Genomic DNA, 14,560 nt, shown 5'->3' with positions numbered 1-14,560 from the left:
GAGCCAAGTTTTGTGAGATATATAAGCCATGTTGATTAATTGAGTAAACTGAATATTCATGTTATGAAACATATATTGGAAAAGAATATTTTAATTCGTCTCCATTTACTCGCCTTTAGATGGTTTAGATGGTGTCTGTTTACTCACTAAGATTTTATAATCTCACCACCCTCAATTCCCCACATTTCAGGCTCGAGATAGCAGGTAGATAGTCAATTGCATCAAGGACTTCAGTTAGCCTTGCATCGACAAAATTGTAGGTTCACAGACTCGCATCTTATTGGTTAGATGTGGGCCCACGTGTCACTGTAAAAGTAATTTTATATTTTGGTTATTTACTTTATAGTATATATGAACATAATTAACTTTTACGCTATAAAAATTATCTACGTATAACTCTAAAAATATTATTTAATTAGAAAATAAAATATTTTACTTAATATTTGTTTTATTTTCTTATTATATCCAAATAATCATAATTTCGTTTTAAATGGAGGTTTTAGACTTTTAAACTTATTTTTAATCATGAATTATGTGTTTTGTATTTGTATTCTATATTTTAGCTGGTTTCGAAATTTTTGAAAAAAAATGACCAAAATACCCCTGTGAGAAGAAAATTATTATTTTATTTGTTCTAAGTTGGAAACAATTTAAAATATTTTAGAACATGATATTTGGCAACGGTTGCTTGCAGGGAAAATGAAAAATTGATATTAAGCCTTGTTGGGTTTTGGGTTGACATTCAGGGTAATGAGTGTCTACCGGGACACCGCGACTGTTGTCACTGGCTCGATGGGAGTACTGGGTCGTGACAATTAAAGTGGCATCAGAGCCAGGTTTAAAGATCAAAGATTTTGGTTTTAAAGCTTTGAATTTTAAAGTTTTTGGTTTTAAAGTTGTTTTAAGAAATTCACACTGACACTGCGTGGCCCCTAGTTAAGTTAAGTTAAATTAAATTAAGTTAAGTTAGGTTAGGTTGAATAGAATGCATACATCTGCATATAAAGTCTAAGGTTAATTAAATTTACCTTGTTTCCTTGTATAGATCACTATGCCTCTTAAACCCGAACGCCCATCTGTTACTAGATCAGTAGGGAGAATAAGGGGTCGTCCCCAACCTCGTCAGCAAGAGGTAGTAGAGGAGGGATCAGTTGCATCCATGTATCGAGCAGCACCTGCTGTTGAGCAGGCAGAGAGTCCTCCACATCCACGTCCTCCACCACTTAATGGTATTCTCGCCATGCTTACTGAGGCAACACAAGCATTGGCAACTTTCTTTACCACAATGGCTGGTCAAGCTCAGACTGGTCAGGTTCCACCTATAGTGCCTCCAGCTACTCTTTCAGTTCCGCTAGTACAAGATGTATCCATTTCCAAGAAGCTGAATGAGGCTAGGCAATTGGGTTGTGTGTCTTTCACAGGTAAGTTGGATGCCACTGTGGCAAAGGACTGGATTAATCAGGTTTCAGAGACTCTTTATGATATGGGATTAGACGACGACATAAAGCTAATGGTGGCTACGAGATTATTAGAGAAGAAGGCTCGTACCTGGTGGAATTCGGTGAAGTCATGTTCCACTACTCCTCAGACATTGTCAGACTTCCTAAGAGAATTTAATGGCCAGTATTTCACTTATTTTTATCAGAAAAAAAAAAGAGAGAATTTTTGAGTTTGAAACAGGAAAATTTAACGGTAAAGGAGTACGAGGCTCGTTTTAACGAGTTAATATTATATGTGTCAGATCTGGTGAAATCTGAGCAAGATTAGGCCAATTATTTTGAGGAAGGGCTTCATAATGAGATTAGAGGACGGATGACAGTGACTGGTAAGGAGCTGCATAAGGAAGTAGTGCAAATAACTTTAAGGGCTGAGAAGTTCGCAAATGAAAATAGGAGAATGCGAGTTAAGTCTACAAAGAGGAGGAATCGGAGTGTATCCTCCAGCCAGCCACCAAAAAGGGGCAAGGATTCACCTGTATCGGGAAGTAATACCTCTGTTCCAGTAACATCTTCCCAAACTTCATTTTCACAAACACAACAGAGGCCTCCGAGATTTGGTAGGTTTGAGATGACTGTTTCTGGGAAAAGATCCCAAAGTTCTGATAGATGCAGAACGTGTGGGAATTATCATGTAGGGCTGTGTAAGGGGTCAGTACGATGTTTTCATTGTGATCAGCCCGGTCACATTAGGAGTAACTGTCCCCAATTAGGACAAGCTACTGTAGCTGCTCCATTCCCACTAGTTCGTACATATATAAAGAGGAGAGATTTGGTTGAATCACAGCAAAGGCAAGGTGTGAGCATACAATCCGGAGTGGAGAGTAACACTCCAGTATATCCACCTTCTAGACCACAGACTCGTTCTTCGACAAGAGTTTTTGCTGTAAAGAAAGATAAAGCACGAGTCCAACCTAGAGAAAGTGAGTGAAAAGTTAGATGAAATGTGAGATAGTGACAAGGGATGTTAATATCAAACGAGGAGAATGTAAATAAAGGTTTCAAGAATAATAGAGTAAATGAGTTCATATGGAATATTGCTGTAAGAATTTCTTATTATATTGTGGAAATTAAAACTCAAAAATACTTGAGGTATACAAAGTTCAAATGAATTTAAATCTTAAGCAACAAATTAATGTCGAAATACAAGAAGGATACAAAGCAATATAAAGGCATGAAAGATGATTGAGGACAAAGGGATGACTCTGAGGAATTGTGATACTGCATCGTATTCGATAATTAAATCAAGATAGATCTTGGAAGATAAATGGGATTATAAGGCATATACACATATATGTGGGGTTGATATTGTGATCAACTAAAATGAAGAATGATTTTTAGTGAATTAAGATTCCCTATAAAGGAGATAACAGGAGAAGTTGAGCATCGAATAAAAAGATAATGCCCCACCTTTCCTTTGAATTTGAAAAGAAAAATTTTGAGGACAAAATTTTATTTTAAGGGGCGTAGTGTTGTCAAACCCTGTTCTATAAAATAATTACGACGTCATTTACATGCTCAATAAAATATTTACATATTTAGGAAGTTCAAGAAATTGTTAAAAGACGATATTGCCCCTAATAGTATCATTAAGTCGATTAAGCCTCGAATTAGTTCAAATAGGAATTTTAAGGTGAATTTAAGAGTTTCACAGTTCAGAAATGACTCAAAATGGTAATTCGGAGTTCGAGGATCAATTTGGAGTCAAACCAAAATTTTCACTATCTATGGGCAAAATGGTCATTTGTCACTTGGGGACAAAATGGAAATTTTAGAAAAGATTTTTTGGCCTCATTTGACTTATTGGAGTATAATTTGAGTATTGGAGTACAATTTGAGGTTTAGAAGTGAAAAAAATTTAATTTTGGTATAATTTGGAGTATAAGGGTAAAATGGTAATTTTGGCACCCTAGGGGCAAAAGTGTAATTTTCCACCACCAGGACATTTGTCCAGCACATGGTCTTCCCTTATCCTCATTTTAACTTTTGACTAATCACGTGGTGGAGATAAAAGGTTTAAAATTTTTAAAGTTTTAAAAATGGACCAATAAGAAAATGACAAGTGTCAAGCCTAGGATATTTTATTATTTAACTTAAAAATCAGCATAAATCAGCCCATTATCTCTCCAAATATTCGACCAAGCAAGGAAGAGAGGGAAAGAAAGGAAGAACAAACTATAGGTGAAGAATTTCAAGAGAAAAAGTGTGGAAAATCAAGGAAAACAAGTGAAAAAGGTAGGATTTTTTAACTTAAGCTTGAAATCTATTTTCCTTAAGCATTTCTCCTTATTTTCCATGCTTAAATTACATGTTTTCATGATGAATTCATGGCTGGTCAAAATAGGTAAGGAGAGAGAAAGATGTTGGATTGAATTGATTTTAAGATATGTTAGTGTTTTTAGTTAGTTAAGCATGTTTAGAAACAAAACAACAAGAAAAGAATCCATTTTCACCATGAACCTTCAATGGTCGAACCTTATGTGAAGTGTAGAAGTAATGAATTGATTTTGTGATCAAGTGAATTGGTTGAAAATTGATGAAATGATGATTTATGGTGAGAAAATGGAATGGGAAAATTTTTAGTGATAGTGCACCACAATGGCTGAAATTTTCAAGAAGAATTGTGAGGGTTGTTAGGCTGAATTTTAGATTATTGGAATTGTATTTAGTGAATTGAAATATTAGAAAAGAAATGGAGTAATTTGGGATTAAATTAGACGCGTTAGTAATTTAATCAGGTAATAGGTCGAATTAGGTCAGCACCGCATTTAAGCAGTAGTCGGATAAGTTGCATGTCATATTATGCATATACACCGAGCTTGAATTGATTTATAATGGTCAAGCATTAATGTGGTGAATTATGTTTTGTACATTGTGGATAGGTGGTGAGCAAATTACATTGGTAAAAGTACAGAGATTGTGCTTGAAGATTGGGATTATGAGTACATCGACTCCTAAAACTATGAGTAAACTTATTATCGTCTTAATTATCTAGAGTAGTTTTATACAATTGTGTGATTTTATAGAAAATAGGTTTAAAAGGAAAATGGCTATGTTTTAGGAGAAATTATGATTTTATAAAATGATTTTATAAATTTTTTGACAAATTGAATACTGGTTTTGAAAATAGAGTAATTGAAAACTGTCTACTTGTATTATAAATTGTGTTTTAAATTATATGGCTTATAGCAATATGTGAGCATTAATGGCAAAGTCGGTATTTGTATCAAAATTATATATACTATGTATTCAGTCTTGAGAGGCTAGATTGCGATAAATTACCATGTCATGCAGAAAAAGATTTTATAAATCAGGTGGTAGATAAAATAATCCATAATCCCTACAGTGGAGGTTCTGTGGACTAGCCTAAGAGAGGGGGCACAGAATCAGATATACCTTACCTCGATCAGAGAGCCGTGTGGAGGGTATCTCTGGAGGTAAAGATTTGAGTGCACTTCACATGAACCACCGCGTGAGAGTGAGACTCAGCCAACGCCAAGGCATGGCTAGAATTTCGGATGTAAAGACATTTAACAGCCTTGGTGGTCTCGGTCAGATGCCTAAGCCAAGGCATCCCTGAGAATGATTTTGGCAGGAACCAAGTTTTGTGAGATATATAAGCCATGTTGATTAATTGAGTAAACTGAATATTCATGTTATGAAACATATATTGGAAAAGAATATTTTAATTCGTCTCCATTTACTCGCCTTTAGATGGTTTAGATGGTGTCTGTTTACTCACTAAGATTTTATAATCTCACCACCCTCAATTCCCCACATTTCAGGCTCGAGATAGCAGGTAGATAGTCAATTGCATCAAGGACTTCAGTTAGCCTTGCATCGACAAAATTGTAGGTTCACAGACTCGCATCTTATTGGTTAGATGTGGGCCCACGTGTCACTGTAAAAGTAATTTTATATTTTGGTTATTTACTTTATAGTATATATGAACATAATTAACTTTTACGCTATAAAAATTATCTACGTATAACTCTAAAAATATTATTTAATTAGAAAATAAAATATTTTACTTAATATTTGTTTTATTTTCTTATTATATCCAAATAATCATAATTTCGTTTTAAATGGAGGTTTTAAACTTTTAAACTTATTTTTAATCATGAATTATGTGTTTTGTACTTGTATTCTATATTTTAGCTAGTTTCGAAATTTTTGGAAAAAAATAACCAAAATACTCTTGTGAGAAGAAAATTATTTTTTTATTTGTTCTAAGTTGGAAAGATTTTAAAATCTTTTAAAACATGATATTTGGCAACGATTGCTCACAGGGAAAATGAAAAACTGATATTAAGCCTTGTTGGGTTTCGGGTTGACATTCCAGGTAATGAGTATCTACCGAGACACCGCGGCTGTTGTCACAGACTCGAGAGGAGTACCAGGTCGTGACAAATAAAGTGGTATCAGAGCCAGGTTTAAAGATCAGAGATTTTGATTTTAAAGCTTTGGATTTTAAAGTTTTTGGTTTTAAAGTTGTTTTAAGAAATCCACACTAACACTGCGTGGCCCCTAATTAAGTTAAGTTAAGTTAAGTTAGGTTAGGTTGAATTGAATGCATACATCTGCATATAGAGTCTAAGGTTGATTAAATTTACCTTGTTCCCTTGTATAGATAACTATGCCTCCTAGACCCGAACGCCCATCTGTTACTAGATCAGCAGGGAGAAGAAGGGGTCGTCCCCAACCTCGTCAGCAAGAGGCAGTAGAGGAGGGATCAGCTGCATCCACGTATCGAGCAGCACCTGCTGCTGAGCAGGCAGAAAGTCCTCCACATCCACCTCCTCTGCCACCTACTGGTATTCCCGCCATGCCTACTGAAGCAACACAAGCATTGGCAGCTTTATTTACCGCAATGACTGGTCAAGCTCAGACTGATCAGGTTCCACCTATAGTGCCTCCAGCTACTCCTTCAGTTCCGCTAGTATAGGATGTATCCATTTCCAAGAAGCTGAAAGAGGCTAGGCAATTGGGTTGTGTGTCTTTCACGGGTGATTTGGATGCCACTGTGGCAAAGGACTGGATTAATCAGGTTTCAGAGACTCTCTCTAATATGGGATTAGACGACGACATGAAGCTAATGGTGGCTACGAGATTATTAGAGAAGAGGGCTCATACCTGGTGGAATTCGGTGAAGTCCCGTTCCACTACTCCTCAGACATGGTCAGACTTCCTTAGAGAATTTGATGGTCAGTATTTCACTTATTTTCATCAGAAAGAAAAGAAGAGAGAATTTTTGAGTTTGAAACAGGGGAATTTAACGGTAGAGGAGTACGAGGCTCGTTTTAACAAGTTGATGTTATATGTGTCAAATCTGGTGAAATCTGAGCAGGATCAGACCAATTATTTTGAGGAATGGCTCCGTAATGAGATTAGTTGATAACGAAACTCCAACCATCAAAGCTCACATCAACGGCATCAAAAGAAGATAACAGCTCAAGGTTGATAACGAAACAGTCACCATTACAACAAACATGAACTTCCTTAGGAAGGGACGAAATGTTAAGAGGATTACTCATAATAATTGCATGATCAAAACAACTTCTAGAAGCTGTGGATTTGTTCATAGCAACAAACGATCTCCCAATGAGAAACAAGAGCAATAAAGAAATTGTGATGCCAGAAATGAATGGGAACTCCCGATAGTTTAATCCATTTACAACCAGTATTAGATGCCCACCATTGCTTATACGGAATGAGGTCCTCAAACCAGAGTTCAAAGAGATCTTTGTGATGTTGGATAATGGCCAACATGTCCCTTTTGTCATAAAAAGTAACCAAGACTTGGAAATTCTTGACTCTACGAACAGTGGCTGAGATACCATTTAAAGCCAATCTTGACTGAACACTGCTCAAAAGAAAATCTTGCTTCAGAATTCGAACGGCGCTAAGATCAACCCATTCCATGTTGCTTAGAGGAACATTAAACATAATCGACGCTTCCTCCGATGGAAGAAGAACGTCCTCCACCCTAGAATTAGGAACATTATTGATTGGAACAATAGGAAGGGTCCCCTCATTGACAGGGGAAACAGCTTCAATAAACTCAATGGGAACCTTGTCCTGAGAGCAAGGTGGCTCCTTTTCCTTAACGGGACTTTGAATAGAACAAACCAAGACATCATGATTTGAAGGTTGATCGCCATGGGACATTCCTTTGTTAAGAATTTTTCGCATAAGAAAGAGGAGCATTTTTAGGGCAAAGTTCCTTTCTAGACTTAACCCACTGGTGATTCACCACCCTTCCTAACTTGGAAGAGAATAGAGGCTTACCAGGAGCTGCATATTTAACGAAAATCCTCCTGCCATCCACCAATCTGCCATTGCCAAGCTCTGCAGCTCTGAAAGCCTCCTCTTTTTCTTTGTACCTGATGAAAGTGAAACGTGTAGCTTTGTTTTTATTTGAGGATGGGAGGAAGACATCCATGACAACCCCATAATCATAGAAAATTGATTTCAAAGCACTCCATGGAACTCTGGGACTAATGTTGTCAACAAGAACTTAATGGAGACTTGCTCGCCGTAGCCCAATGCTCCGAGCCACCCTTGGATTCCAGATCCTCTTGCTTGAATCTCTTCCAACGGCCGCTCCATTCCCACGAGACACTGTCCCAAATGCTTTCGCTCTCTCTCTCTCTCATTTTTAATTATAACAGATTGATTTTTTGCCTTTTATTGTATAAACAAGTAAACCAAGAGGAATTTTGAAACAGCCAAAAAACCTAGAGACAAATTAAGAGAAAAATAATAAGTTATATGTATATTGGAGATATTGGAAAGTTGATTAATGCATAAACTGAGGAAGATGGATTCTCCAAGTTGCAATACTAATTTTAGGGAATTCAATTAAATAGGATAAGCAATATATAACAACTTAATTTCAAACAAATAATATCAGATTTGGTAACGCTTTTAACAGCAAAAGTTTAGGTATCTAGCATTTAGAATTCTTTTTCGAAAACAATTTTTTTCCAGAACATAAATTTAACCCTTCAAGCAACGATTTATTCATTTAAAGTCAGTAGAGTTCTATATATCAAAACAGTAAATATTCATTTATACGATAGACATATATATAAAGTGAAATTAAGGGACTAAAATTTATTTCAATTATGTTATTTTATTGTTATTAAATAGAGCTTTTATTAATTAATAGAATATTTATTTGAATAAAGTTACTCTGTTGTTATTAAAAAGAGTTTTTACTAAAACAAATTTAGAAAAAAAGTGAGGTAAACTTTTTTTTATTTAGAAAAATAAAAAATTGAAATAATATATATATATATATATATATATATATATATATATATACACATATGTATATAAATGCTTATCATTAACAACAAATGAAAATGTAAAAAATTAAAAAATTGAGCAGATAGTAATTCGTTTAATAAATAGAAGGTTTTGAACATTGAGTCATGCATGTCTATACATATGAAAAAAAAAAAAAAGCTTTTAGATCATTTTGAAGCTTTTTACGTCGAAAATACAACTATGAAATTGAGAGAGTTTAATGGTGAGTTCAAAAAGTTATCAAGCACAATACCATTGAGTTGGAAAACCTTGGGAGATAATCACTTTATGTGATGGGTATAAAGTTCTAAGTCTGCACCATTTTAATTTTAATTTGTTTTAAGGAACAGTAACAAACAGTGAATGATAATATTATGAATTTTGTAAATGTTATCAAGTAAACATCTAGTGGTATTTTAATTTTTTTATATCTTTAATATATTAACGATCATATGTATTAATTAACTATATTCGAAACAGGTGACTTGTAGTTTTATTGATGAAAGCTCATCCACCTTAATTAACATTATAACTCTAAACATTTTTATGCGCAAAACTTATTAATCATTCGGTGCACTTAAATTGAACATAGGGAACAAGTTACAACAAGACAACTAAGCAGTCATATTAGCACAATCCATCTCTTTCAGGTGTTCATCCGAGGTTTCTTCATGCTCCAGGCATTGAGATTCTCTACATTGATAGGCTCAGTCCCATGATTGAATGCATACAAGTGAGCATTGTCAAGCACTGCTAACGTAGGATAAACCCTAGATGTGATGCATGTTTTCCCTCCAGCTCCGAAACTTTCCACAACTGAATGATCAATCTGCAAAAAAAAAAAAATTATGATCATTACAAATAAGGTTTAGAAAATGAGTGTAGTATTAAAATGCTTCCTAATTGCTAATTAAAAGGCATACCAAACTCCTTAGAGAAAGCTTCTTATCCGCCAAATCTACATCCACAAAGCCAGCAAATGATGGTTTATATAGCCCATCCTTCAAAGAGGAACTGCAAAAAGTAATCAAGTTAGATATTTGATGACATAAGGTTGAAGGACTTAATAGTGATTACTTCTGGAGAAAGTTACAACGTATCACCTCCTTGCATCAGAGCATAAGAGAACTACATGCTTCTTTGACGTTTGGAATACCCTGAAGGAGACAGGAGTATACTCTTCTAGGTTTTTGGAAGCTAATGTCAAGAGTCCAAATGGACCAACTTCACCTTTAACTTTTGATCCCTTTTTGACACAGAGCTCTTGTGCATCTGTCCAACTGTGATCAAATGGCTCAGCTTTGTCCAGGTTAGGGATGTGGAAGGTAACATCAACATCAGCCTGTGAAGAGTAATATCATAACAAAATCAGTGGAGTTGTCACTTGTAAAAGGTGTTTAAAATAATCATATCTTCAGTTCAAGTAATGCAATTCTTAAGTGTTGAAGATTAATTAGGAGCAGACCTGGGCAGCAGTTATTCCTTTGACTTCAATATGTTCGCCCTTTTTAAGCTGTTGGTGGCTCATTTTGACATTTTTCCCTCTTAAAGTCTCCAACTCTTCAATAGGCCATTGCATCAATTGCCTTTGATTAGGATCAAGCCACACTATTCTTGGAATTGCCTTGGGTTATGTCATTAATAAAATAGTTAAAACAAATTGCATTGAGTACTAGTTAAATATATATCAATGACCGAGTAATTGGTATATCAACTGGTTATATGATCAGTACCTGAAGTCCAGCCCATCCTTTTTTAACATCATCTTCAGTTGTATCAGATTCATTAACCCAACCCCACAAAATCCTCCTCTTTTTCGCAGGATCAAAAAATGTCTTTGAAGCATAGAAATTTCCATAATCATATCTAAGGCCAGCCCAACCATCAACTGATGTAATATCAGGCACATATCTATCCTTATCACTTAAATACGTACCAACTGTATAATAGTCGTATCTGGTAACATCCAAGCTCACCTTCAACACATGCTTAACATGTTTTCCCAAGACTGATGGGTCCAAACCTTTTTTACCAGACAATAAAACTGGATAAAAATCAGGGCATTCCCACATTCCGGTATGGGGTGCTGAATGCAATGGGTGTTTAGCCTTAGTCCAGTAAATGAAGTCTCTACTTCTATACAGATAGGCCATCCCTCTATGGTTCCTTTTGCTTCCCACCAACATTCTCCAATGCCCATTTAACCACCAGGCAGTGGTTGGGTCACGAAAGGCACTGGCATTCACGCCCTGCTCAGGATCAACCACGGGGTTATTACCAGGCTTAATCCATTTACGCAGATATGGATCAGATAAATTGGCTGGCACTGCATAATTTTGGATTTGCCTATCTTTGGGATCAAGTCCTGTATACAAAATTATGGGCTTATTGCTAGGAAGAACGGTGGCTGAACCAGACCAACAGCCATTGATATCAAAGTGTTGAGAAGGATAAAGTGCTGGTTCAAGTGCTTCCCAATTGATCATGTCCTTTGACACTGAATGGGCCCAAACAATATTGCCCCAAACTGCACCTTTGGGATTGTATTGGTAGAAGAAATGGTATATTCCATTGTAGTACATTGGGGCTAGAAAACCAAAAAGTTGAAAAAATAAAAAAAATTAAATGAGGACAATAATTACATGGGAAAGGAAAGAATAATTAAGGATATCAATTGTAGGACAATGTTAGGGAAACTGACCATTCGGATCTGTTGTTGATTTGTTCATCATTGAAGAACGCCCAAAGAGGACAAAGAAAAACAGCAAGTTAATTAGTCACACAAGTATAAACAAGAAAATTTTTGCATCGATTTTAACAGCCTTGTTATCATCCAATTCACAATTATGCAATCCCACTAGAGTACACCAAACTTAGCCCAAATAAGTACCTCTTTCTATAATTTTGCTCCACATAATAATTGTAAATTACCAAATAACATTAGTAAGTATAAACATGTTTTGTTTCTGCTTAAAATTAAGCATTAAAAAATGAAATATCCTTTGATGATATATATACCTACTTGACAAAAATATAAATTACCAAAGAATCAGACTATAGCATTTGTCAAAGTGAACTTCCTAAAAGTGTAAATATGTGTGGTTTTACTTAAAAGCTATAGAAAACAAAATATCGACATGTACCTAGGAAGGACCACAACATTAAGAAGAGAAATTAATTATCAAAGTGGCTATGTATTACTAAAAAATTGAGTTTAAGTCACATATCTTTTGATTCTCGTGCCTATATAAAATCACATTTCACTTATAAGAGAACAAATGTCAAAAAAATTTTGCCTCCACAATGCTTGAGTAATTATACATCATAGTGCAAATTAATGCTCTTGTTACAAGGGGTTGAACGAAGAACCTAAATTCATATATAGTGATAATAAATACCTAATCAAATTTAGTGTTTTAAAATTTAGAGATTAAATCATCAATTTTTTCTTTATGTATCCAAAAATGTTGGAGTTCCTTTCTCTTGTAGTTTTGTTTGTTATACTGCGTATGCCCTTTTACACGTTTAATGTGAAACTCCGACTTTTATAGACGCGTAATTTGAGGTAGGAATGGTGATGTGGATTAAGGGTAATTTTGTTATTTTTTGGTGAGCTTCTATAAGTAAGTTTTCAAATATTATTAAAGTTCAAGTAAGTTAAAAATAATAAAATAAATAGAATAAAAATAATTTTCACATTATGAGTAAAATGGTAATTTTAGATCTTGAATCTTAATTTTTAAATTTTCATGAACTCGAACATTTCTAGACCATTATGGATCTTGNGAATAAAAATAATTTTCACATTATGAGTAAAATGGTAATTTTTAGATCTTGAATCTTAATTTTTAAATTTTCATGAACTTGAGTATTTCTAATCTATTGTGAGCCTTTTCTCAATACCAAAAGAATAAAAAGATTGTACACAAAAAAAAAAAGATAAAGTTAACTTATTAATGACATTTTCATAAATATTTGAAACTTTGATCAACCCAAAGTATAAAGATCCTAACTTTCTATCATTTTCTTCTTCTTCCTCTCATTTCTTCTCCCCGTTCCAGACCCTTCATCTTCTTTGGAGGCCATTCTTAAAATTTTCGTAACTTCCTCATATTGACTCCAAATTACATGTTTTTATACATTATTTTATAAGATTTTTCGTGCTCTTTCATTTTTTAACCTCAAAACACCCAAAAAAAGTCTTCCCTCTGCACTTTCTCTCTCTAGCTGAACGTTTTTAGAGAGAGAAACTCTTTAAACTAACTTAAAAACTCTTGAAAGATTTTTTCTCCATTTTAGTTCTCACAACACCCTCAAAAGCTATCCTCATTAAAGAAAATTAACTACAAGTCCACCAAGATGAGTAATAAGTTAGGGTTAATTTTTTAGCTTGTTAATGATGGTTAATAATTATATTTGTGAACTGTTTTATTGTTGATGGATTATATTGTGGTGAAAATATGAGTATTTATTACTAGTGCGACTAAAATAGTGAAAATAAATGACTAGCTAATAACTAGAATTTTGGTTTTGTAAATTTACAAGTAAATTGATACTTGAAACGGGAATTAGGGATTGATTTGATGGGTTGAGATTTTTAGAGGGAGAAATGATTAATAATTAAGGTAATTCATGATTTAATTAGTGGTGTGGATGATTAAGTTAATAAAAAGTATTGTGTTGGTGTAAGATGTCATTAAGAGAATTAATTAAGTTTGAAATTTTGAAATATAAGGATGATATGGGTGTTCGAAAATTAAAAAAATAAATAAAATGTTATTAAAATAATGAAATTAGTATTAGTTGACTATTCAAATGATAATTGAAAATTAATTAATAAAATTTAATTATAGAAATAGCATTTGAATTTATACTCAAGCTATAGCCTGCCTTTTTGGGAAAGCCCTGAGCAAGTCAATGCATGAAGAAAAGACAATAAGTCAAATATAGCAACTGGCAAGTTATCCAAGTAGTAGAGAGACAATAATAAGCCTACGAAAAAGAAAAAGTTTGTAGATTGGCATGATGTAGAGAAGGGGGTAAAATTATTTTAGGATATTCACAGGAAAAAAATAATTTGTTTCGGGGGATGGCGATTAGAATTTTATTTTTTAAAATATAAAATTATATATTAATTAATAAATCAAATACTCAAATGTAAAAAAAAAAAAAAAAAAACTTGAATAGCATGGCTAGCAAAAACTAGACAAATCTCAACAAATAAAAAAAATCAAGGAACTTGAAAAAAAAACCGAAGAGAAATTTCTGCTTGCCCCTTTTGTCTAATTGGAGCAAACGTACCGTTGATCCAGTTCTTGGGAGGCTGAAAGTGATAGCCAGTTCGGTGGATTTGCTGGACGCTGACCGCATTTAGAGACTGAAACTGTGGGAAAACCTTGTGAGACGCATCGACACCACCATTGTTAAGGTTGACTATGTCGACACAAAGAAAAGTGATTAAAATGCAAAGTGAGAGCAACTTTGTAACTTCCATTGAAAGTTGAAACCAAACTCAAAGAGACTAATTAATTTGGTTGTACAACGATGAAGTTGGGTTGGTTACGTATTTATAGGAAGAGAAGGAGAAGGTGGTCAATTTCTTTCAATAAACATCTGTGTAGTGGACCAACAACTTATTCCAACTTTTCTTTTTCTTTTTTGTTTTTTAATAAAGAGTGAAAACTACATATATTTAGGGCATGAAAATAAACGATTATGACGATTTGGAACTGAATCATGTAATAACAACTATT

The 14,560-nt window shown here is 34.2% G+C and overlaps 1 protein-coding gene across 1 annotated transcript; it reads right to left on the bottom strand.

The window, feature by feature from the left end:
* Nucleotides 9,327-14,301, bottom strand: LOC18598274 (beta-fructofuranosidase, insoluble isoenzyme 1). Its single transcript, XM_018120734.1, has 7 exons — nucleotides 14,109-14,301; nucleotides 11,509-11,517; nucleotides 10,541-11,394; nucleotides 10,273-10,431; nucleotides 9,911-10,149; nucleotides 9,731-9,821; nucleotides 9,327-9,636 (listed from the first exon to the last, which is right to left on the bottom strand). Exons 1-7 carry the CDS (start codon nucleotides 14,299-14,301, stop codon nucleotides 9,454-9,456), a joined length of 1,728 nt encoding a protein of 575 aa, XP_017976223.1. The 3' UTR covers nucleotides 9,327-9,453.

Source organism: Theobroma cacao, chromosome 5, assembly GCF_000208745.1.
Source record: "Theobroma cacao cultivar B97-61/B2 chromosome 5, Criollo_cocoa_genome_V2, whole genome shotgun sequence".
In the NCBI taxonomy this organism is placed as follows: Eukaryota; Viridiplantae; Streptophyta; class Magnoliopsida; order Malvales; family Malvaceae; genus Theobroma; species Theobroma cacao.
The sequence above is the reverse complement of the archived record's forward strand: the minus strand, read 5'-3'. Positions and strand labels throughout refer to the sequence as shown.

Bases quoted from the DNA above. Each gene is read 5' to 3' on its own strand.
- LOC18598274 (XM_018120734.1), bottom strand. From the start codon at position 14,301: ATGGAAGTTACAAAGTTGCTCTCACTTTGCATTTTAATCACTTTTCTT. The intron at 10,432-10,540 runs GTACTGATCATA...ACATAACCCAAG, and splicing joins AAGGATGGGCTGGACTTCAG to GCAATTCCAAGAATAGTGTG. The intron at 10,150-10,272 runs GTCTGCTCCTAA...TACTCTTCACAG, and splicing joins AAGGAATAACTGCTGCCCAG to GCTGATGTTGATGTTACCTT.